Source organism: Silene latifolia, chromosome 6, assembly GCF_048544455.1.
Source record: "Silene latifolia isolate original U9 population chromosome 6, ASM4854445v1, whole genome shotgun sequence".
Classification (NCBI taxonomy): Eukaryota; Viridiplantae; Streptophyta; class Magnoliopsida; order Caryophyllales; family Caryophyllaceae; genus Silene; species Silene latifolia.
The window spans coordinates 111,796,024-111,821,196 of record NC_133531.1 but is presented as its reverse complement, the minus strand read 5'-3'; the positions used below and the strand labels follow the sequence as shown (position 1 = coordinate 111,821,196).

Genomic DNA, 25,173 nt, shown 5'->3' with positions numbered 1-25,173 from the left:
ACCGTGTTGGCCTATGTGATGTGGTTATCGGCCATTATTGAGAAAATGGACTTTGTTGATTCGACAAGTTTCGGTGTTGATCACATGTGTGACACTATGACCTCAGGAGTTTTATCACAAATGTACTTGAAAATTGAAGATGATAAACTTGCTCGTATTTGGTCGGGTATGAAGGCTACGGATGTTGCCTCCTCCTCTATGCAATCGTCCTCCTTGACACGTCTCACCAAGGATGTAAAAGCCTTGTTGGATCTCCAACATGCTCAAATGGGTGAGATTGCGGGTCTTCGTTTGGAAGTGATGGGTTTGCGTAAGGAACTCAAGGAGGTTAAGGGTCAAAATGAAGAGCTTATGGAGGTGGTTCACGGGTTGGTTGATGAAGAAGTGGATAATTGATCTCTTGCTCAAAATCGTGTCTAGCCTATATCGTGCCAAGCCTTTTGCCATAACCATGCCTAATGCCTAATCAAAACAAAAGCCGTTCTAATCTCTTTTTGCCTTGGCTTTATGTTTATGATCTTATTTGCTAATATTGGTTATGTTGTTAGTTGTTGAACAATTTGTTTTGTATAACTCTAATCCTTGTTTAAACTATGTGTTCTTCCTACTTGATGATGTCAAGAGGGGGAAGTTGTTTAAAATTGCGGGTGGTGATTCAATAACTCTTAGGCTTTTGTACACCGTAATTATGCTAACTTGACGATTAAATGTTCTACTTAGGCTAATTAGAAATTTGACTAATTTTCAATCACCATGTATTTATGCATCTTATTTTGATCATGTTTTGACTTGTTAACCTTGACCATGGATTAAGGGGGAATGACACACTCAATTTTATTTGCCTTGCCATCATCAAAGGGGGAAATTGAAGAAACTCAATTTGATTAGTTAATGTTGATGATGCCTTAAGACAAATTAATATCATTGTTATTTAATTGTGTGCCTCTTAAGTTTTAACCATGTAGCATGAAGCTTCAATTATCAATTCAAGGTTATCAAGAAAGTCACCATGAAGATCAAATATGAAGATTGTCATTAGTGTTAAAGTCATCTGTTGTAAGGAGATCTTTAACTCGAATTTACGTTTAGGTGCAAAAACAACAGTTCAGTCAACTGTTACTTCAGACTCGTCTTTGAAAGAAATCTTTCGAAATTATTTGAACCTTTGTTAAAATGCTTTCAAGTATCACAAATAATTTCTGGAAATGTTTTGAAGTCTTTTGAAGAAAATAAAGCTTTCAATGTCTTGCTAAGGAGTTTGCTTGCACAGTAAGACACTTTCTATAAATGGATTGTTTGCTTTTACATTTATGGAAATGTTTATGCTTCCCATAAACACAACCATTTATGCCTGTTTCTTGATGAAAAACTCAACGCATATTTGTGTGTGTGCACAATCTGATTTCTTGCATTTTTAGGCACCGATTTCTTGAGGAAGAATACTCGGTTTGCTTGGTGAAGAATTCGGTTGACTTGTGCATGTTGTCCAAGCAAACTACTTACAATATTTTAATCACTTGTGCTTATGAATGTAAGATATTTTAATGTGTAAAGTATACTACTTGGACATTATAAATACCTTGCTTAATTCATTTTTACAAGTGTGCAACAACGAGTTTAAAACCGAAAAAAGACTTCTGCGTTATCGAGTAAATTAACTTTGCAAAGTCGTTTATCATTTCAAAATCATTGAGTCATTTTGAAAGTTTGTTTATTTATCTTTGAGTCTTTTATTGTCTTGTTGTATTGTACCTAGTCGTTTAGTCGTGTTCGAGGATCCCGTGTTTTGTACTTAAACTTTATCTCGTCCGTTCAATTGAGTGAACAACATTGAGATAAGTGAAGTCTTGTAATAACCGGATAGAACCAAACCAAAGTCTTAGGATATAGTTATCCTTAAGCATGAAGTCTTAGAAGCGGAGTAGCTTTTGAGCACGAAGTCTTTCGGCGGAGTAGCCCAAAGCAAAAGCTTTATTGCGGAGTAGATTTAAGCATGAAGTCTTTCGGCGGAGTAGCCCAAAGCAAAAGTCTTGGAAGCGGAGTAGCTTTTAAGCATTAGCAACCGGAGTAGGTTGGGGAGTTGTTTTATTATTCGGGGTGGTCTTAGTTTGTATGAGTTTACTTCTAAGACGTTTAATAAAATAGCGTTGGACTAAGGTCGCGGAGTAGTGACCGAACCAGTTTTAAAAACATCGTTTATTGTGTCTATTTTGTTTTATTTCCGCTGCCACTCTATACTTACGTTTATATCTTCTGAATCAACAGTTGAGTATACTGTAACTTCTACTTGCTGAATCGTTGTTGATTACTTCTAACTCTCTAGTTATAAGTATCAACTTCTCCTTTCATCTAAGCATTGTTTAAAGTGTTTAAGAGTTTTAAAAGAAGCTTTCATTAAGCTTAAATTTTTAAATAGACACCTAATTCACCCCCTCCCCTTCTTAGATGTTCTCGCCCTTGACTCTTCAAATATTTTCCAATTGTAAAAAAATAATTTTGATAATAACTTTTTTTTAAAAAAAAAAATTGAGTTTTAGAATTTGGCTCTCAAAATCTTACAAAATAAAAGTTGAAAAGATACTATCTCATGTCATGTTAGGAATATATCGGTTATACCGATATCTTTGGATATTATATATGCCGTAATTATAGGAGATATTATAGCAATATTGATTGTATTCACACCATACATTGTAACTATATAAGCCAGTGGGCATTTATCAATAAGACTCAACCTTTTCCCTTCATACGCTTATCATGGTATCAGGGATTTCTTCTCAAAAAACCTAAAAAATCACAAAACCTAAAACCACGAAAATTCTCAAGTCAACTGCCATGGGCGACAAGCTCGATTCCACTGTCGAATTTCCAAAAATCGACCCTTCGAGCCCGTATTATCTCGGATCCCAAGATAGTCCTGGCGCAAAAATATCTCATATCATGCTTCGTCGTGACAACTACCATGACTGGCAACACTCCATGACGATGTCTTTAAAAGCTCGACGCAAATTCGGATTTATAGATGGTTCGATCAAAAAGCCAACAAGCAAATTTGACCTCGACAATTGGGAGGTCGTTCACTGTACACTCGTGCAATGGCTACGCAACACAATCGATCCCTCCATTCTCGACAATGTCTCCTATGTAGCGGATGCATCAGTGTTATGGGCGGAATTGAAAGAGCAGTTCGATGTCGTTGACGGCACCAAAATTCACGGTTTGAAAACTCAACTCAATAACTGTAAACAAACCAAAGGTATGGATGTAACCACTTACTATGGCAAATTAAAAACCCTCTGGGATTCTCTTATTGTGCACGAACCACCATTTGCTTGGAAGTGTGGAAAATGCGAATGTGACATAGGCTCCGCTGCCCTTAAACGTCTTGACAATGAACGACTGCACCAATTTTTTATGGGTCTTGATTCCTCCTTATATGGTAGTGTCAGGTCCCAACAGTTTCAGTTGGATCCTCTACCTAGTCTAAGCTGAGCCTACAGTGTAGTCGTTCAACAGGAACGTTTGAAAACCGAGTCCAATCCGGATGTGTCTGAAGTTGCTGCCTTCGCTGTCCCTAATTCCTCTATCGATTGGAGGGTATTACGCGATCAGGAGAAGGGTGCACAATGCCAACTATTATGTTCCTTCTGTGAAACCAGAGGCCATGAAGTTTCTTGTTGTTTTTTCAAATCCAAACGGTTCCCCGATTGGTGGGGTGAGAGACCACGAATGGTGGCTGAGTATTGTCGTTGGCGCAAGGAAGTGGCTCGTGGGAAGGACTCGGGTGCTACCTCGGGTTCAGGTTCCAGCCGTAACAAGGATCCTATGACGCAAGTAAATGCCGTCATCTCAGGCGCCAGTGCTTATTCCCTCCTCGCTAACGACCGTCTCAGTTGTATGTGTTCTTGGATACTTGATACAGGAGCCTCTAATCATGTTACTGGTACTCTGCAATATTTGGAGGACAGTTACACGATTCCAGGCCGACCCGTTTGTCTCCCCAACGGACAACAAGTTGTGTCCACGACAATGGGTTCTATATATATAAATCCGTCTCTCACTCTTCATAAAGTGTTATTTATTCCCAGCTTAAAGTGCAATTTGATTTCTATATCTCAACTTACGACAAATACTAATTATTGTTTTGAATTCTCCCAAAATTCATGTCTTATACAGGACCGTTCCTTGAGGACGACGATTGGAGTCGGTGAGCTACGGGATGGACTTTATTGGATTTGTGCAGGGGAGCGACCTTTAGCGGTTCATAGTATAACTGATCAAGGTACTTTTGATCTTTGGCATAAGCGTCTGGGGCATCCATCAGATAAAGTTGTCAAGACCATTCCCTCTTTGAGTAATTTAATTTGCAATAAGAACTCTGTTTGTGACGTGTGTCACTTTGCGAAACAACACCGTAATACTTTTGATTTGAATAATAAACGTGATTCCGATATTTTTGAATTAATACATTGTGATTTGTGGGGTTCTTATCACGTTGCATCTTCATGTGGGGCACGATATTTTTTTACAATTGTGGATGACTACTCCCGTGCTACGTGAGTTTATTTATTGCTTGATAAAGTTGAGGTTATGGACATGTTCATGAGCTTTATTAATATGGTTAACACTCAATTTTCTAAAAGCATTAAAACAGTGCGTAGCGATAATGGAACGGAATTCAATTGTATGGCCGGGTATTTTTTCTCTAAAGGTATTCACTTTGAGACTTCTTGTGTTGGCACGCCTCAACAAAACGGGCGTGTTGAACGAAAACACAGGCATATATTACCCGAGCCCTTCGAATTCAAGGCAATCTACCTCTATCATTTTGGGATAAATGTATCCTTTCCCCTGCTTATTTGATTAATCGCACCCCTACACCATTGCTCAATAATAAGACCCCTTATGAATACTTGTACGGGAAACCACCGAATTATACAAATTTACGGGTATTTGGGTGTCTCTGTTTTGCGCATAATCAAAATACTTAAAGGCGATAAATTTGCAAAAAGAGGTCGAAAGTGTGTTTTTGTTGGGTATCCTCACAATAAGAAGGGGTGGAAATTATTTGATCTTGAAAATAAATCACATTTTGTATCTCGAGATGTTGTTTTTCACGAAACCGTGTATCCGTTCAATGTCACGGATGACACTCCTGCTTGTAATCCTCTTGAACCTGACATTTATGACTCGGATACGGAAGCCTCTGGAATAGCACAACCTGACGTGACCAGTCCAGGCCCTGCCACCGAAGACATACCCACCCCGAACACAAGTACCGAGGCTGATACTGCCGCTACTACTGACTTGAGTTCTGCCCCTACCTCTAACACGGGTTTTGATACAACTACACACTCTGCCAGTACCGACCTCACTGCCGCAGGCTCTGCCCCCACCACGGATGAAGCAATGGGCCGTGGTCAACGGCTGAAATTCCCAAATTCGAGACTTCGTGGTTATGTTCTCGAGACCGCACAAAGTCCATCCCCATCACCAAGCGAACCGAGCTCATCAACGTCGCCCTCAGGTACGTCCTATGCACTCACTAATTATGTTAATTGCAATAATTTTTCGGAAAAACATCGTTGTTTTCTAGCAGCTTTCACAGCCGGCATTGAACCTCCAACTTTCAAAGAGGCAATCCGAAATAAAGAATGGTGTGAAGCTATGAAATCTGAAATTGATGCTTTGGAAAGGAACGGAACATGGGAACTCACAACACTTCCACCCGATAAAAAGGCTCTTGGGTGTAGATGGATATATAAAATCAAATATCAGTCCAATGGTGAAATTGAGCGCTTCAAAGCACGCCTTATAGTATTTGGGAATCATCAAGTGGAAGGCTTGGACTTTGGTGAAACTTTCGCCCCGGTTGTCAAAATGATTACGGTACGAACTTTTCTTGCCGTCGCCGCAATTAATGAATGGGAGCTTCACTAGATGGACGTCCATAACGCTTTTCTACACGGTGACTTGGATGATGAAGTGTACATGAAAATTCCTCCGGAATTCAGTCGTGGGAAAGATGGGCAAGTATGTCGTCTCAAAAAGTCCTTGTATGGTTTACGCCAAGCACCGCGTTGTTGGTTCGCCAAACTCACTTCGGCTCTAAAAGAATACGGTTTCAAGCAGTCCTATTCGGACTATTCCCTATTTATCTACTCGCAAGGGCAGGTGCGTCTTTACATTCTCATTTATGTCGACAATCTTGTCATTGCGGGAAATGACTCTTCCGCTGTTGCTCAATTCAAGTCGTATTTAGGGAATTGCTTTCACATGAAGGACTTGGGTCCTCTTAATATTTCATTGGTCTCGAAATCACACGGAGTACCGAGGGTATCTTTGTTAGCCAATGGAAATACACGTTGGACATCATCTCCGAGGCTGTCCTTTCGGCTGCAAGCCGTCTGCCACTCCCATGGAACAACACCATACTCTCGGTTCAGCTACAGGGCCGGTTCTTGAGGACGTGGAGTCTTATCGTCGTTTGGTCGGGAAACTTGTGTACTTATCCGTTACTCGGCCGGATGTGTCTTATGCTGTCCACATTCTTTCTCGGTTTCTTTAACAGCCACGGCAGGAGCATATGGCTGCCGCATTGAGGGTGGTCCGTTATCTTAAAGGTAACCCAGGGCAAGGAATTTTGTTGAGTGCTAATAGTAACGCTGTCATTACGGGTTGGTATGACTCGGACTGGGGTGGCTGCCCCTCGTCACGCAAATCTGTCTCCGGGTGGTTCATTTTTTTGGGTCACTCGCCTATATCATGGAAGACAAAGAAGCAAACCACGGTATCCCTTTCCTCGGCCGAAGCCGAATATCGGTCTATGGCTAACATATTGTGTGAATTAAAATGGTTAAAGAGTCTCCTGCTTGATTTTGGTGTCTCTTTACCGTCTCCTATGCACATTTTTAGTGATAGCAAATCCGCTATTGATCTCGCTCACAATCCCATATTTCACGAGCGTACCAAACATATCGAAATCGATTGCCATTTCATTCGCGATGCTATTCTTGAAGGCCTTGTCACCACGGCTCATGTCTCCACCAACGAGCAGTTGGCCGACATATTTACCAAAGCATTGGGTGCGCCTCAATTTCAGTCTCTTCTCCGCAAGCTGGGCATTCTTAATCTCCATGCTCCAGCTTGAGGGGGGGTGTTAGGAATATATCGGTTATACCGATATCTTTGGATATTATATATGCCGTAATTATAGGAGATATTATAGCAATATTGATTGTATTCACACCATACATTGTAACTATATAAGCCAGTGGCATTTTTCAATAAGACTCAACCTTTTCCCTTCATACGCTTATCATGTCACTATCGTTGCCACTCATAACGTTAGGAATATATCGGTTATACCGATATCTTTGGATATTATATATGCCGTAATTATAGGAGATATTATAGCAATATTGATTGTATTCACACCATAAATTGTAATTATATAAGCCAGTGGGCATTAATCAATAAGACTCAACCTTTTTCCCTTCATACGCTTATCATGTCACTACCGTTGCCACGTGTCATAACGTTACTCGCAGTGTATAGAATATTTTATACACCGAGTGTAACAGTACTACAGTAGCCTTTTTGCATCTTGGGGGGTATTAAGATATGTGAAGATATTATTATTGTGGACATGGGCCACGGGGGCGCTTTGGAAACAAGCGTTTGCATTTGTGGAGTCGCCACCAATTTATTGTGGAAAATTGGAAACCGTTCGAATACCTCGTTCCATGTCAAGACACAAAGTAGTGACATGCACACTAAGCACTCGTTACCCTTAGCATTCTATGTCTAGAATGACTCTCGTGGATGCCAATGAACACGGATGTTCACAAAGATCTGGAGTAAGGGGAGTGGGTACGTATTAGGAAGCTCTTTTGATCGAACACCTAATCCCGCCCGTCTCGATAGCGGCCTCTACTAATGATTAGGGAAATTGTCTATACTTGATATATTGTCGATTATATGCATGCAATGCAACATCTAATAAATTAATCCTAGTATGTGAGAATTGATACTAAGTCGGTGAACAAGTAATTTATCATACAATAAATGTCAAAATCGGGATTTAAGTTCAATTACATGCGAAGGCACGCGAAGAAATATAATAAAGAAAATTACAATAATAATACAATAAAGAAAATTACAATAATTACATTGGATTAATGATTTATGTCGAAAATACTTCTGAAACGGATAATTTTGAGAAAAGAAATAAATAAACAAACTAATGAACAGGAATTAGGGTGATAATACGAATAGTAGTTAATTAATACGTACGCTAAAACTAGGTCAAAGCAAGACGGGAGATCAGAGACAGAAATCAACAAGGAACAGGCGCAGCAGAGCTGCGCCCTCTGGAAGAGGCGCAGCAGTTGCTGCGTCTGTTCCTTGGCTCAATTCTGACTATGAAGCCGGAATTGCAAATCGTTAATGTTCGTTGGTGATCTTATGGTTTGATTATGCTATTTGACTCGGGTGAAAGTGATTAGCAGGTTATTTACATGTGATTAGTGGTCATGAAAGCAATAAGCATGGATGAAACCGATTAGAACGAAATATTACAAGATTTCAACGGATTAATTAACAAATTAAGAACTAAACAAATTAATTAGGTTATTAACGACGAACTAATGATGAATATGACGAACAACAGATGAAAAACATATCAACGACGAATTCCAGAGACTCAATATTGATGAATCGAACCTCTAAAACCCGAATTTGATTTTAATGACGAAAACCCGCAAATATGAATTACTTGAGATTTAAGTCGAGAATTACGTGTTTAATTAAATATTAATGATGAATATATGTTACATGTTAGAATTGTTATGCTTAAATTGTCATATGAACAACGAACAATTGAAGAAAGAAATAAAACAAACGAATCACCCAAGGACGAAGGAAGAAGAAAGGAAGCAGGAACTGCAGTAGCCTCACGAAGAGGCGCAGCAGGTGCTGCGTCCCTTCGAAGAGGCGCAACAGTTGCTGCGTCCTTTCTCGACGGTCATCTTCTGGTAATTCGTAAAAAAGGATTTAAAGCGTGGTTTTATAAATCGGTTTTAAAAATACTTTCGACATAAATCTCACAATATGATTACAATAAATAAATAACAATAAATAAAAGAAGGATTTACACCCTCAGACTTACATGTTTAACGAAACGAGATGAACTAAGTATACGTTTAGTGATGCTCGACTCGAATGTAAACGAAAGTGCCCTCGTAAGAGGAAAAAGACTAAGATTGATTAAGTTGATTATTGTGCAGTTGGTCAAATTGGTCGGTCATGCAAAACGAGGCTGGTACTCAGAAAGATCCGAGCTTACGTGGTCGAACGTTGACGCCAAAAAGTAAGAACGTGGTCTAGAATGCAAAGGGAGAAGAGAAGGGCGAACACTGCGTGAGAAATATGTGATACCGAAGGTCTCTATTTATACTAATCACACGGAGGAAATAGGGTTTTCTGAGAAACTTTGGAAGTGAATCTCGAAAAGATATGAAAAGATACGAAAAAATACGCAGAAAAGGACTTGGGAAGAGGCGCAGCAGGCACTGCGTTTCTTGGAAGAAGCGCAGCACTTGCTGCGTCCTTTCCCAAGTGGTTTCCCCCTGCGGAAGAAAGATTTCCGTGTTTAGTTTATGGAATAACGGAATAATTTTATTTTCCTTAATATTTTGTGTGAATATTACGGGAAATTGTTTGCCAAAGATTAAAAGATTTATAAAATATGGAATAGAAATATCCGGAACATTCCAGAACATTCTGACTCGGTATTTTAACGGTTATCAGGAAATGAAGACGGTTTTAGGCCCGGACTCCAAATGTACTCTAATTACTGCCAAAACGACCGTATCGGCACGTAGATGACAATTAAGAGGTAGACATAAATGTTTGAGCGATCACTAGACGATAAACTTACGAACTGTCACAAATCCTTCCGCGTACCAAACATGCGGTCCAATCATCACCGGGTGGTTTACGGGAGGTGCAGAAATGAGGTATTTACAGAGCCCCCACTTTGACTGAGGCTTGGACAAGGCTAAAGTTAAAGTATAGCCATCAGGTCAATCGAAGATTACAACCTGACGACTATGGCGACGCGAGGCGGCTCAAGGGGTATGAGCCAAGGACCGGTCGTCGGGAACATTTTAGAGTCTGTCGACTATCGGGGAGGGTCGTTTAAAGTCCATTAGACTACGTGAGGAGGCTCGCCGGCCATAAGAAGAGACCATACCTGAAATTCCTTGAAACTCCAGAGGAAACAAAACGCGATATTGGGAGAAGACAGCAGGACACAGTCTGGAACTGCTGGGAGAAATCTGCTTGTGTTCAGCTTCAAATAAACTTCGGAAGGATTTGGGGTCGATGTTGATCTCCATGTCTCGAGAGGGAATGACTGTCGGTCGTGAACTCTCGCTGGGGGAACATAATCGGGAACTGATCTCCATGTCTCGAGAGGGAGTGTCTATCCGTGTACTCTCGCTGGGGGAACGTAACCGGGAACTGATCTCCATGTCTCGAGAGGGAATGTCTATCCGTGTACTATCGCTGGGGGAACAGAATAAATGTATGTCGAAACACCTGTCAAAGAAAGAACGCTCGTTGTGACAAGCTAGGTCTTGGATAAAAATAAGGCGATAATTTGCTGTTGGCTTGGAAGAGGTGGATCCGGGCGAAGAATATACGTCAAACGGACCAAATATGCGATGTAGCATCAAGGAAGAGGCGCACCAAAGATGGGCCCACAAAATAACGAACTCATAACGAATTTTTGAAAATTCGTATGAAGGAAAGCTGAGGAAGAGGCGCAGCAATAGCTGCGTCCCCTGGAAGAGGCGCAGCACCTGTTGCGTCTATTCCTGGATGTGGCAATTCTGTGTAAAAACCGATGAAACAGAGGGTTCATTTCATTTGTTCGAAACATAATTCCTCAAGTTCTATCTCAAATTCTAACCATTTCCGTCAAAATTTGATCCAAAAGCTTGCATTTTCCATGACTAATCGAGGTATGTGTATCAATCTTGCATTTATCTTCCGTATTTGATCAAGTGGGATCGACAAATTTAGGGTTTTCGACCCTAATTAGTCGAAAATTTGGGGCTTTTCTCCCAAATGACTTTGCCTTGCGAAATTGACTTTGTAAATGGCCAATTGGTAGTATAAGGATCATAACCATGTATTTGTTTCGAATTTTCGTTAAGTTCTGAGCATTTGAGTGAAATTGAGACGGTTTCACAGCTAAACCGTAAATTGCTTCGAAAATAGCCTTAGGATTGCCCATTTGCGACGAAACTTGATATTTGGAATCCTTGTGTTATGGGTAAACTTCCTACCATCTTGGAATTTTGGTTTGTGACGGCTTTTTCAAGACACTTTCTAGGGCATAATCGCCGTTATAACGAAATGCTGCCGAAATTCCGACTCGAACCCATGACTAGGCTTCAACTTAGGCTTGACTTGACCCAAATTACCACAGGAGCGGACGGGTTTATGGGAAAATTGCCAAAGATGGCAAGGGGAGAGCGATTTCAGGGCTCCGAAAACTTGAAAATCCCAAAATCAAGGCTTGTCGTCACTTGACGCGGCCTAAATTTACTTTAATTTTGCAGGTGATAAGGCTTCTACATCTGGGAGAGGTCCCATGGATGTGGACACTGCTGTCGACCCTTCTCAGGTGCTTGAGGAGGCGTTGGAGGAGGCTTTCACCGCTGCGGTGATGGCTGCTGAGGACGAGGTCCGGGAGGAGGAGGCTGTTGAGGAGGAGGAGGTCCCGAGACGGGCCAACGTTGGACGGGGTGGCCCCCATCTTAGGGGAGAACCTGCGTGGGCTGAGACCTGGGACAGTAGGCACCTGCTTTGGGCTGCGGAGGGTCACCTGTCCTACAGGACAGTGAAGAGCTTGGTAAATAGGATTCATAACTCTTCATTCATCTTCTTTCATTTCTGTTTGTCATTCCTTTTCTTCTTCATTTGAGCTAAAGATAGCTTTTGTTTCAAATCAACATAGAAGGCCGGGAACATCAGGTCGTTTTCGGGCTACACGACGGCGTTGGGGTGCTACGAGAGGCTGTCGGCTGAGGAGCGAGCCATGATCGAGCGGGGAGCGTTCGGTGATTTGGTGCAGGCTTGGAGGGATATTGCGAGGAGGAAGCTTCGAGCTAACCTCAGTCTCGTCCGAGCTTTCTTGGACCGGTTCTCGGACACGACCTCCACGTTTCACATGCCTTTTGGTGAGGTGGGGGTCACGTTGGAGGATTACGGCAAGATTTCTGGTCTGCCGTGTGGGACTGAGGTGGTGGAGTGGCCGGACACAGCCATGAGGGTTGACTCGGCGGAGGCTAGGAGGCTGATCGGCTGGAACTTGGCGCCGAAGGCGGATGCGGTACCTGGCTTGGTGCCTAGTTCTTACGTGCGGGACTACTTCGCGGGGAAGACCCCGGCGTCAGTGGTGATCGAGTGGAGGGAGACGGCTCCTCCTCCCTGCACTGCGGAGCAGAGAGTCCGCTTGTGGCTCTGGTGGTTCTTGTCTTCGATTTACCTCGGAGACAAGGGGGAGAGGCTTTCGACGAAGCTTCTTCCCTTTCTTTCTGACCTGAGCGACCTAAGCCGTTGGGACTGGGTCACTACTGGCTTTGCGGTCCTCATCCACTTCATGAGGGCCATGGTTCGTCCGGAGTTGATGGAGAAGGGGACTTCTCCTGTTGTTGTCGGCCCTGGACTGCTGTTGGAGGTATAGACTTTCACTTCTTCTCATGAAAGATCATTTCCATTTCAAATCACGAGAGATCGTTATTGATTATCTGCTTTACAGGCGTGGGTGTACTCCTACTTTCCGGGCCTCACGCCCAAGAGGACGGAGCCGGTGGAGAAGGCTTATCCCGTTGTGAGGGATTGGGTGATGTGTCGCACGAGGAGTCGGCGTTCCTTCCACGACGTTTGTCGGCGGGAGGTGAACGCTCTTCAGCTGGACGGCGTGAGTATTTCACCTTACATTTGTCTGTTTCCCTCCCTTTACTATTAGAACTGATCATAAGAATGACCCTTCATTTGCTTTTCTAGTGGGTGCCCAGGTCTTGGGAAGAGTACGCTGGCGCTCCTCCTTTCGTGGCTGAGGTCCTTCGACCTAGGAGCTCGAGCCGGCTGCTGCTGAGGACGTCGATGGGTCCTGTGTGGTACTTGGGTGAGCGCTTGGCTCGTCAGTGCTCTCGGGACGTCTTGACGGTTCCCATCGATTCTCCTCGGACGATGTTTAGGGAGCCTTTTGAGGCTGAGAGGGAGGCTGACCTGGCTGGCGTCGGTGGCGACGCGCTCCTTCTTCCTGGTGAGGACTACTCGGCGTTCCTCTACGGGGAGGTTGGCGTACTGGCCGGTTGTGGTAAGTGCCTTATCCTCTTTCATTTTTGATTGTTTGAGCATGTGATGAAAGATCATCGGTTAACGGAAGTCATTTGACCTTGCAGGAGGTCGAGGCAGCGGGCATCGAGCCCCCAGAGTACCCCGAGACCCTTAAGTACACCGACACAACGGGGATGACGATGATATCCGAGCTACGTGACTTTGACGTGGCGGTGAGAGATGCTGGCCTAGACGAGTGGCAGCATATGATTCGGAGGGTGAGTCTTCTAACTCGTGTAGTTTTGCGTAAGAACGTATTTGCTCAAATTTGTCCAATCGCTAAGAATCTTTCTTTTGAAATGTAGGTTGCGCCATCCCGGTTCGTGGCTTTGTGGAGGGTAGCCAACCGGCTACGGGCTACTGCCGTCGAGGCGCTTGCTGGTGGCCGAGGACGTCAGGTATGAACCTTCCGTTTACTTCATTTTTTGAATTTTCTGATCTTCCTCTATGTTTGGAGTGATTGACATGAGCCATTTTTGTTGTTTGCAGAGGGAGCGTGAGCTGGAGCGAGAGCTTGCCCAGTCCCGGGAGGAGACGGCTCACCTGCTGAGAGAGCTTGAGGTTCGCGACGCCGAGGTTGCTGCTCTCGAGGCGAGAGTTGCTGAGCTAGACGGCGACCAGCAGTAGCTTCCGTGTTGCTTCTTGTTTTTTTTGGTTGTATTTCTGTACATTTATACATTTTAGGACCCACTTTTGGACATTTGGATCTTGTTTTGGGGCTCGAGCCCCAAGTTTGGTGTACATATCCCTTTTTGATTGTATATATGATGGCCTGAGTGCCTTTACTGCTGGGTTTCTTTGTTTGTACCTACAGGTTAGCTTTGGACAGGTTTGGTAGATGACGGTTTACGCCGTCATGCTGCCGAAATTTACACAGAAATCACATAGAACATATATTTGTACATATGGCCTAAATTAGCGCCAAACAATGACTTGGAAAAGCAAAAAAATGACCAGAAATAAAAATGCAAAAATTTGGTCGGGAATTGCAAAAATTTGGTCGAAAATGACCGGACGGTAGGGAGGGTTACCCCCTAAAAAATAAAAACAATAAAAACATATAAGTTTGAAATGGAGAGTGAAATGATTCCCCAAAAAGAAAAGGTAAAAAGAAATGTATAAGTTGGACAAATGTATAGATTTGAAAAAAAGAATAAATTAGATTAAATTGGTGAAATGATTCCCTAAAAAAAGAAAATTAAAAGAAATGTACAAGTGTGCTAAAATGACAAAAATGTCGATGTTGTCTCGAGATGCGCATCCGCGAAATTAGGAAACACGAAATATGGCAACCTGGCGCCTTTACCAAAATAATAACCCGTACGAATAGGAAATTATTCGTTGAGGAGTTTAGGAAAGATCCAATGCGGAAAATCACAGAAAGGGTGCTGGGGAAGAGGCGCAGCAAGAGCTGCGTCCCTTCGAAGAGGCGCAGCACCTGCTGCGCCTGTTCCCCAATACGTCCGTTCTGACGGATTTTAGGAAACAGCTTTTAGTATAAATAGAGACGTCGAGGGAGCTTTTATTCACATAATTCTTCCGTCTTTCTTCGTCTTATTACACAAATTTCCCAAAATAAGCATACATCATGAATACTCTTGAGATTCGTCTAAAAGAATGGACAAATGAGTTCTCCAACGTGGAGAAACACGACATGGGTGCTTATAATTTTGGAGCACTTTTGAGCTTGAAGTTGATCAAGGTACTCAAACCGTTCCTAGATGCTTGTCTTGACTATTGGGACCCGAATTATCATGTATTTGCCTTCCCTGGAGGCGACATTTGCCCATTTCCCGAGGAGATTGCTGCGATTGGTGGATGGGATCCGGAACATTTGCCTGCTATTCCCTCCACTTCTCAAGGGTATAAGAATAAGTTTAGAGACTTGCTTGGATTGGCCAGAGTTGATGTTGACCGTCTTGTGACTTCTAAAGGAGTGCGAATGTTGGATTTCATCGATCGCTTTATCAATAGGGCTAATCCCACTGTCTCTTATGTTGCGAGGCGAAGGGCATTCGGGTTTTGCCTATTACATGTGTATGTCCTTCAAGGGCATGTTGATGAGGATATGAGAGGCGACACTCGTCTCTTGAGCTTGATTGAGCAAATGGAGCTGCGCAGGAGCCCAGCTTGTCTGTGTTTAGGAGAGATCCTATTGGGCTTGCATAACAGGAAAGCTAATCGCGACCTACCTTATCTGGGAAGTCCCATTATTTTGCAGGTAAAAAGAACTCTTTTCTCTTTTTTTTCTTCTTTTTTTTTTCTTTTTTTCGTTGTTTTTTTTTATTCTAATACCTGCTTTTGGTAGGTCTGGCTTATGGAACGTCTTCTGTTGATCGAGCCCCCAGTTAATGTTCCTTTTTATCATGCTCGCTCAATTGCAATGAGGACCAGGCTTTACATGGTGGACTTCACTCGAGTTTGCAATTACTGGGAGAATAAACTGAAGAGCGAAGATAGCCCCTTAATCAGATGGATTGTGCCATGGTGGCATCTTAAATCTGTCACTGGAGTATCTTCCTTGGACCCTACCCGATCTGTTCGCATTCCCGGCTTGGAGTTTGTGGTATGCATTTTCCCGGAGAGGCTGATGAGGCAGGTTGGATTGAAGCAGATGATTCCGAAGCTTGACACTGTCCCGTAGACTGCCGTGGTGCTTACTACTGAGAGTCAAAGAGAATGGGCCATCAAATGGCTCAGAGGAACATTTGGTTCTTGAATTCTTCTGTCAGTGCTCTATGGGTGTCAGATTCCTATCTGCGGTGGAGGAAAGCTACCACTCCGGAGAAGCGCGAGAGATTGAGGAAGCGTGAACCTGTCGACTACAAGGTTCATGAGGTGGAAAAGGAGAAGGAGAAGCATATGACTAAAGGAGAGGAAGAAGCCTGGTTTCGAGTTGTTCATCCTTCGAAGAAACCAAAGACTTCTCCTGCCGTCGAGATGGTGGTTGACAAGAATGGCAAAGCGAGACCACGAGAGAGACCATTGGTGATTAGGTCTGAAGTGACGCAAGAGCGTCCGGCTCGAGGTCGTGACAGGAAGTATGATAAAAATGACAAAGGCAAAAGGCAAATGGAAGAGTAGCCTAAGTTTTCATTATTATTTATTATTATTATTATTATTATTGCAATAAGAAGGTGGGGTTTTTAGAATCCTAGCCTATTTATTTTTATTACGATTTTATTATGTAACGTACTATTATTATTAATGAAATAAAAAAGGTTAAATGGTTATGAAACCGTTGTGATTTTCTTTTCATTATTCTTGTCGAATTTCAAGTGCATTCGCAAATGTCCTTCTATTTACATTTAAAATGATGAAATGGGTTGTATCCCGTGAAGGATTGCCTACGTATTCATTTAAAAAAATGAAATCAAACCCTTGCGTGTAGTTCGAGTGAATGTAAAAGAATAATTGTTCTAAGCAAGAGCTTGTAATGAACTTTAGAAAATAAGCATGAGCTTTACTTACTCCTAAAACGCGATTTAGTTTATTTGATGATATGAGAATGACAAATTGTCAAAGTGCAAGAGCGAGATGACATTAGCTTGATTCAGCTTGACCAGGGGCCGTTTATTTCATGCCACAAGAGCGACACGTGAGGTCACGCGAGGCGCGTTTTTGCTCCTATTCTAGGCGTAGTAACGTTTTAGTTGGTCAAGGTTTTTTGGGTTGGCAAATTCATTCCCGTCTAGGTCTCTGATCCTAACCGCACCCCTTGGAAGTATGGACTTGCCTAGGAAAGGCCCGGCCCAATTGGGTTTGAATTTTCCTCGTGGATCGACAGGTAAAAGAGCCCTAATAGATTTGAGGACCAAATCTCCTTCCTTGATGTTCCTTGGCTTAACCCTTTTGTTAAAGGCTCGTTTGATACGCGCCTGGTATGTTTGCACATTATGTAATGCACGTAACCTTCGTTCATCCAGGAGGATGAGTTCTTCATATCTATCCCTCTTCCACTCGGCTTCTGGGATTTGACTTTCGAGTAAAATACGCAAGGATGGTATTTCTAGCTCGACTGGTTGTACGGCTTCCATGCCGTAGGTTAAATAGAAAGGAGTAGCCCCAGTGGGCGTCCTAACGGATGTACGGTATCCCCATAAAGCTAAGGGTATCTTGCTTGGCCAATCTCTATAGTTGTCAATCATTTTCGTGAGAATCGTGACAACATTTTTGTTTGCTGCCTCTACCGCGCCATTGGTTTGTGGTCTATATGGCGAGGAGTAGTGATGCTTAATTTTGTACTTGGCTAGCAATTGTTCAGTCTCAGCTTGGAAATGTGATCCATTGTCACTGATGATCTCATGTGGGCAACCATATCGACAGATGATATTGGTTTGTATGAACTTTGCCACGTTCTTGGCCGTAAGATTGGTGTAGGAAGCCGCTTCTACCCATTTGGTGAAATAATCGATTGCTACTAGGATGAAACAGTGACCTCTTGTTCGGGCTGGAGTGATTTTACCGATGATGTCAATTCCCCAAGCAGAAAATCGCCAGGGAGATGTCATGGTGTAAAGCAATGAAGGAGGAACATGTTGCACATTCCCGAAGATTTGACAATTATGGCAATGTCTCACATATTTGATGCAATCAGATTCCATCGTGGTCCAATAATATCCTAAACGCGTGATTTTCTTTGCCATCATGGGTCCACTCATGTGAGGGCCACATTCTCTATCATGGACTTATTCCATCACTTTCCGTGCCTGTGAATGATCAAGACAACGTAGGATTACACCAAGGGGTGTTCTTTTGTATAACTCTCCTTGCATGAGGACGTATTGGGAAGCTAGCAAGCAGATGGCGCGTTGTCCCTTTTTGTTCATTTCTGGTGGATAGGTGCCATGGAGTTTGAAGTTTAGGATTGCTTGGAACCAAGGCTCCTCTGTAATTTCCTCTTCATCGGTGATTTGGTGCACATAAGCTGGCTCTGACCGTTGTTCGATGCATAAAGGCATTTCTACCATGCTATCCGGCATATTAATCAAATATGCGAGTTTTGCAAGAGCATCCGCAAATTGATTTTCTTCTCGAGGTAGATGTAAGTAGGTTACTTGATCGAAGAATTGGGCAACTTGGTCTATTCTGGCTTGATAAGGTACCAGGCTTACGCTTCGTATTTTCCAAGATCCCATAATTTGATTGATGATCAAAGAGAAATCCCCATGTACTCGAAGATTCTTGATGCCTAAACTTACTGCCGCTTGCAATCCTATGAGACAGGCTTCGTATTCTGCAACGTTATTTGTCACCTCGAATTCGAGTTTGACAGAGATTGGTGTATGCTCGCCTTCAGGAGAAATGATAAACACTCATATTCCAAATCCTCTTAAGTTCGACGCCCCATCAAAATAGAGGTCCCAGGAGTCTACATCCGTCTGGAGTATATCCTCGTCCGGAAACGACCAGGTGTCTATCGTTTGTGTATCATCGATGGGATTTTCTGCGAAGAATTCGGCAACGGAGCGCCCTTTTATGACTTTCAAAGGTACATAATTGAGATCGAACTCTGAGAGCATCAAGGTCCACCTCGCTAGACGTCCATTGAGAACGGGTTTCTCGAAGAGGTATTTGACGGGATCCATTTTGGAGAATATCTTGACGGAGTAGCTAAGCATGTAATGGCGTAGCTTCTTTGTTGCCCACACAAGAGCGTGGCATGTCTTCTCGAGTGACGTGTATTTGCACTCGTACTCCAAGAACTTTTTACTAAGGTAGTAGATGACTCTTTCTTCTTTTCCTACAGTTTGAGTTAGCATGGCGCCCATGGCCGTTTCCGTTACCATGAGATATAAACAAAGAGGTTATCTCGTTGGGGTGGCATGAGCACTGGCGGTTTGGCTAGTATTTCCTTGATTCGGTCAAAAGCCTTCTGACAGTCATCATCTCACACGGTGTGATCTGTTTTCTTTAATTTCTTGAATATGGGTTCGCAGATCATGGTGAGCTTCGATATGAATCGGCTTATGTATTGTACCTTGCCTAGGAATCCTCTAACTTCTTTCTCTGTTTGAGGTTGCGGCATTTCAATTAAAGCTTTGATCTTTGAAGGGTCTATTTCTATACCTCGTTGGCTGACTACGTATCCCAGGAGTTTGCCAGATGTTACTCCGAATGCGCATTTCTGAGGATTGAGCCTCATGTTGTACTTCCGTAGCCTTGAGAAGAATTTGCGAAGGTTCGCAATATATCCCTCTCTTTCCTTGGACTTGACAATCATGTCGTCTACGTATACCTCAACTTTTTATGCATCATGTCATGAAAGAGTGTAGTTGCGGTGCGTTGGTATGTAGCTCCGGCGTTGATTAATCCAAACGGCATGACCGTGTAGCAATAGGTTCCCCATTGAGTGACGAAGGCGGTCTTATGCATGTCTTCTAAGGCCATCTTGATCTGGCTATATCCCGCGTATCCGTCCATGAAGGATAGCAACGCGTGATCTGCCGTATTGTCTACTAATATGTTGATATGTGGTAGAGGAAAGTCATCTTTAGGACTTGCTTTGTTTAAGTCTCTAAAATCCACAAAAACACGGATTCTCCCATCCTTTTTGGGTACGGGTACTATGTTAGCTACCCAGTCTGAGTACTCGGAAACTTTGATGAACCCGGCTTTGAATTGTTTATCGACCTCTTCTTTAATCTTGAGAGCCTATTCTGTCCTCATTCGTCGAAGCTTCTGTTTCACAGGTTTGAAACCTGGTTTGATTGGGATTCTATGCTCTGCAATGTCCTTGTCGATCCCTCGCATATCTTTGTAGGACCAAGCAAAAACGTCTTTGAACTCGTGTAGGAGGTCTATGAAATTGGCCCTTTCGGTGGGGCTCAAGGTTGTCCCTATCCTAAGTTCTTGGGGTTCTAGTTCAGTTCCTACGTTGATGGGTTGATATTTTCTATCTTTGGTCCCCCTTCCCCCTCTTGTAGTATTTCTTTGGCTATGTAGGGAGGTATTTCGATTGAGTCGAGTGCAGGTCATTCTCATTATCATCGTAAACAGAATTGCATTCAAGATAACACGAAGAGTAAGCAGAACCTAATTTATTCATATTAAGATTTGAGAAAAGTTGAAACAAAGAAGCCATCTGATCTGTGGTCAGTGGCGGTAAAGGGACAACGGTTGGGATATTTCCCGAACTACTGTTGCTATTAGACACTAGGCTAGGAGAAACGAGGGGAGTGGGAATGACGACAGGAGGAGACTCTCTAGGAACTTCTCTAGACTCCGACTCTGACTCCGACTCTGACTCGAATTCATCGTCTTCTGGTTCTCCTTTGAACATCTCTCCTTCTCCAGTAGTGAGCTTAAAGAGTCTTCCTTGATTGTTTGTCCACTTGATCGATTTTCTCCATCCTTTCTGCTGATTGGCGTTGGTTTCTGTGTCCAGTGTGGCAATGATCTCATCTATGATGCTTTTGGCGCTCTTGATTAAGGGAAGATCCTGGAGGTAGACATCCTCCTCGTTATCCGTCCATATCCCGTTGATCACCTCTTCTTTTTGGGAGATAAGATGCGAGCAATATAAGATAGATTCGTCACTTGTGATCATCAGAACTCCAAGAGGATTATGAGTGTTGTTAGGCTTACCTCCAGGTGGTATTGGTAGGCGACCGTCTTCAATCATATCTTGAAGTACATTTTTTAGTTTGTAGCATTTCTCTGTATCGTGTCCTTTACCTCTATGGTATTCGCAGTACGAATTCTCATCCCAGAATTTTGATTTCTTTTCTGGTTCGGGTGTAGGACCTATGGGTTGAAGGTTGCCCAGCTTCATCAACCTTTTCAGAGCGTTGGAATAGGTGTCCCCTATATTTGTGAATTTCCTTGGAGGGGTACTCTTCTTAGATGGCTCGAGGAGGTTAACTTCATCAGTCTTGCTAGTAGAGCCGTAAAAACGACTTGTTGAGCCTTGATATCCACGACCTATCGTTTTGGACAAGAGCCCTTTACGAATGTCATCTTCGATCCTTGTCCCTAGTACGGTCAAGTTTTTGAAAGTTTTGATGTTTTGATACCTCAAATGATTTGCATAGATGGGCTTTAGGTTGTCCACGAATTTCTCCACGAGGGTGGCTTCATCCGGGCGTTCAACAAGTTGAGTACTAGTCTTCCTCCACCGACTTAGGAAATCGGTGAAACCTTCTTTGTCATTTTGGATAAGAACCTCTAAAGTGCGCATGTTGACTTGGATTTCAGCATTATCCGCATATTGTTTAGCAAACTCGATTGCGGCATCGTCCCAAGTAGCGATTTTCTTGTGTTCTAGCGAGTAAAACCATTGTTTTGGGATGGTGTCAAGAGATGAGGGAAAGATCCTTAAGAACATCTCGGGTTTAATGCCTTTGATAGACATGTAATCCTTAAAGGCACGGATATGGTTTAAAGGGTTTTCGTGCCCCTTGAATTTCGGGATATCCGTCATGTTGAAGTTGGTTGGCAACTTGGAACTCACAGCCTCATATTTGCGATTGTTCTCCCTATAAATGTCATCCCCTTTGAGATACATCAATTGTTCCTCCAAGTATTGGAGTCGTTTCTCAGCTACAATAATACCTATGGGAGGGTTTTCGTCACTGAAGTTGTTCACGAAGTCATCGGCTATTTCACTTTCTCGAGGAGGCATCCTCGTTTCGACGGCATATATTCGGCCCTCAATGGTGTCAAGGCGATCATAAACTTGGTCTTGAGTAACTTGGAGACGAGCTAGCGCGACTAGGATTTGATCATTATCATTCTGGAGTTGGTTGAAGTTCGCGTCGCTTGTTTCAGGCATCTTGGAAACTGAATAAGAGATCGACGACGAATCAAAATACGATCGACCACTCTAGCACACTTACTTGAAAAGAAATGTTTTGACTTGTGAAGTAGGAGTGTGCCACTTGTGTCAGTGAGTTTTGAGGAAATGACAAAGTTTGAAAAATGTTGGTCCTAGTCAACTTTAGTGTAGTTGTAGGAGTGGACTCGAAGTGAGGTTTTGAAATGGGTTTTGAGGCCCGAATTTTGACTCGACAATTGGACAGAGTTTCGGCTTGTTTTGCGCTAATGTTAGGCCCAAGTTTCGAAATTTTGCATTTTAAAGAAGGATTTTGTTTTTTACGAAAATCGTCATGGTTTCGTTTAGAAAATGGTGATCATGTATGGTACAAACAATATACAAGCATTATAAGGGATGCTGAGTGCATTTAGAAGGGTTTTGGTTTAAAGGGTGGGTCGCCATACCGAACAATCAAGCCCGAAGTCTGTGGAGAGGCTCGTACCAAACAAGAGTAAGGCCGATTCCTAGTCCATTTCCTCAAGTAGTGAAAGTCCTTGATACAAACAAGAGAAAGTACCATGGTATGGAAGACGTCAATCGCTATCCATCCTTAGGCCCAAATAAGAATTAGGACCATTTAGACGGGACGATTGGTCGAATGGGTTGGGTTGGGCCTAGGAAGGCCGAATGAAACGATCTAGGAAGACCGAGTTATGAAAACCGACAATTGTCTTGTACAAACTATTCCCTAACCTTGTTCAAGTTTCACCCTTTTGGCTACACGTAAGTGTATTATCCCCAGCGGAGTCGCCAAACTGTGGACATGGGCCACGGGGGCGCTTGGGAAACAAGCGTTTGCATTTGTGGAGTCGCCACCAATTTATTGTGGAAAATTGGAAACCGTTCGAATACCTCGTGCCATGTCAAGACACAAAGTAGTGACATGAACACTAAGCACTCGTTACCCTTAGCATTCTATGTCTAGAATGACTCTCGTGGATGCCAATGAACACGGATGTTCACAGAGATCTGGAGTAAGGGGTGAGGGTACGTATTAGGAAGCTCTTTTGATCGAACACCTAATCCCGCTCGTCTCGATAGCGGCCTCTACTAATGATTAGTGAAATTGTCTATACTTGATATATTGTCGATTATATGCATGCAATGCAACATCCAATAAATTAATCCTAGCATGTGAGAATTGATACTAAGTCGGTGAACAAGTAATTTATCATACAATAAATGTCAAAGTCGGGATTTAAGTTCAATTACATGTGAAGGCACACGAAGAAATATAATAAAGAAAATTACAATAATAATACAATAAAGAAAATTACAATAATTACATTGGATTAATGATTTATGTCGAAAATACTTCTAAAACGGATAATTTTGAGAAAAGAAATAAATAAACAAACTAATGAACAGGAATTAGGGTGATAATACGAATGGTAGTTAATTAATACGTACGCTAAAACTAGGTCAAAGCAAGACGGGAGTTCAGAGACAGAAATCAACAAGGAACAGGCGCAGCAGAGCTGCGCCCTCTGGAAGAAGCGCAGCAGTTGCTGCGTCTGTTCCTTGGCTCAGTTCTGGCTGTGAAGCCGGAATTGCAAATCGTTAATGTTCGTTGGTGATCTTAAGGTTTGATTATGCTATTTGACCCGGGTGAAAGTGATTAGCAGATTATTTACATGTGATTAGTGGTCATGAAATCAATAAACATGGATGAAACTGATTAGAACGAATTATTACAAGATTTCAACGGATTAATTAACAAATTAATTAGGTTATTAACGACGAACTAATGATGAATATGACGAACAACAAATGAAAAAAATATCAACGACGAATTCCAGAGACTCAATATTGATGAATCGAACCTCTAAAACCCGAATTTGATTTTAATGACGAAAACCCGCAAATATGAATTACTTGAGATTTAAGTCGAGAATTACGTGTTTAATTAAATATTAATGATGAATATATGTTACATGTTAGAATTGTTATGCTTAAATTGTCATATGAACAATGAACAATTGAAGAAAGAAATAAAACAAACGAATCACCCAAGGACGAAGGAAGAAGAAAAGAAGTAGGAACTGCGGCAACCTCACGAAGAGGCGCAGCAGGTGCTGCGTCCTTTCTCGACGGTCATCTTCTGGTAATTCGTAAAAAAGGATTTAAAGCGTGGTTTTATAAATCGGTTTTAGAAATACTTTCGACATAAATCTCACAATATGATTACAATAAATAAATAACAATAAATAAAAGAAGGATTTTCACCCTCAGACTTACATGTTTGACGAAACGAGATGAACTAAGTATACGTTTAGTGATGCTCGACTCGAATGTAAACGAAAGTGCCCTCGTAAGAGGAAAAAGACTAAGATTGATTAAGTTGATTATTGTGGTGTTGGTCAAATTGGTCGGTCATGCAAAACGAGGCTGGTACTCAGAAAGATCCGAGCTTACGTGGTCGAAAGTTCAAACACGTAGACGCCAAAAAGTAAGAACGTGGTCTAGAATGCAAAGGGAGAAGAGAAGGGCGGACACTCGCGTGAGAAATATGTGAGACCGAAGGTCTCTATTTATACTAATCACACGGAGGAAATAGGGTTTTCGGAGAAACTTTGGAAGTGAATCTCGAAAAGATATGAAAAGATACGAAAAAATACGCAGAAAAGGACTTGGGAAGAGGCGCAGCAGGCACTGCATCTCTTGGAAGAGGCGCAGCACTTGCTGCGTCCTTTCCCAAGTGGTTTCCTCCTGCGGAAGAAAGATTTCCGTGTTTAGTTTATGAAATAACGGAATAATTTTGTTTTCCTTAATATGTTGTGTGAATATTACGGGAAATTGTTTGCCAAAGATTAAAAGATTTATAAAATATGGAATAGAAATATCCGGAATATTCCAGAACATTCTGACTCGGTACGGTTGTCAGGAAATGAAGACGGTTTTAGGCCCGGACTCCAAATGTACTCTAATTACTGCCAAAACGA

General features: G+C 42.4%; 1 protein-coding gene across 1 annotated transcript; it reads left to right on the top strand.

Annotated features, from left to right (window-relative positions):
• Positions 1 to 2,835: 2,835 nt before the first annotated feature.
• Positions 2,836 to 5,940, top strand: LOC141588486 (uncharacterized). The gene is made up of 4 exons (XM_074409926.1): positions 2,836 to 3,449; positions 3,501 to 3,943; positions 4,244 to 4,354; positions 4,994 to 5,940. Exons 1-4 carry the CDS (start codon positions 2,836 to 2,838, stop codon positions 5,938 to 5,940), a joined length of 2,115 nt encoding a protein of 704 aa, XP_074266027.1.
• Positions 5,941 to 25,173: the final 19,233 nt, after the last annotated feature.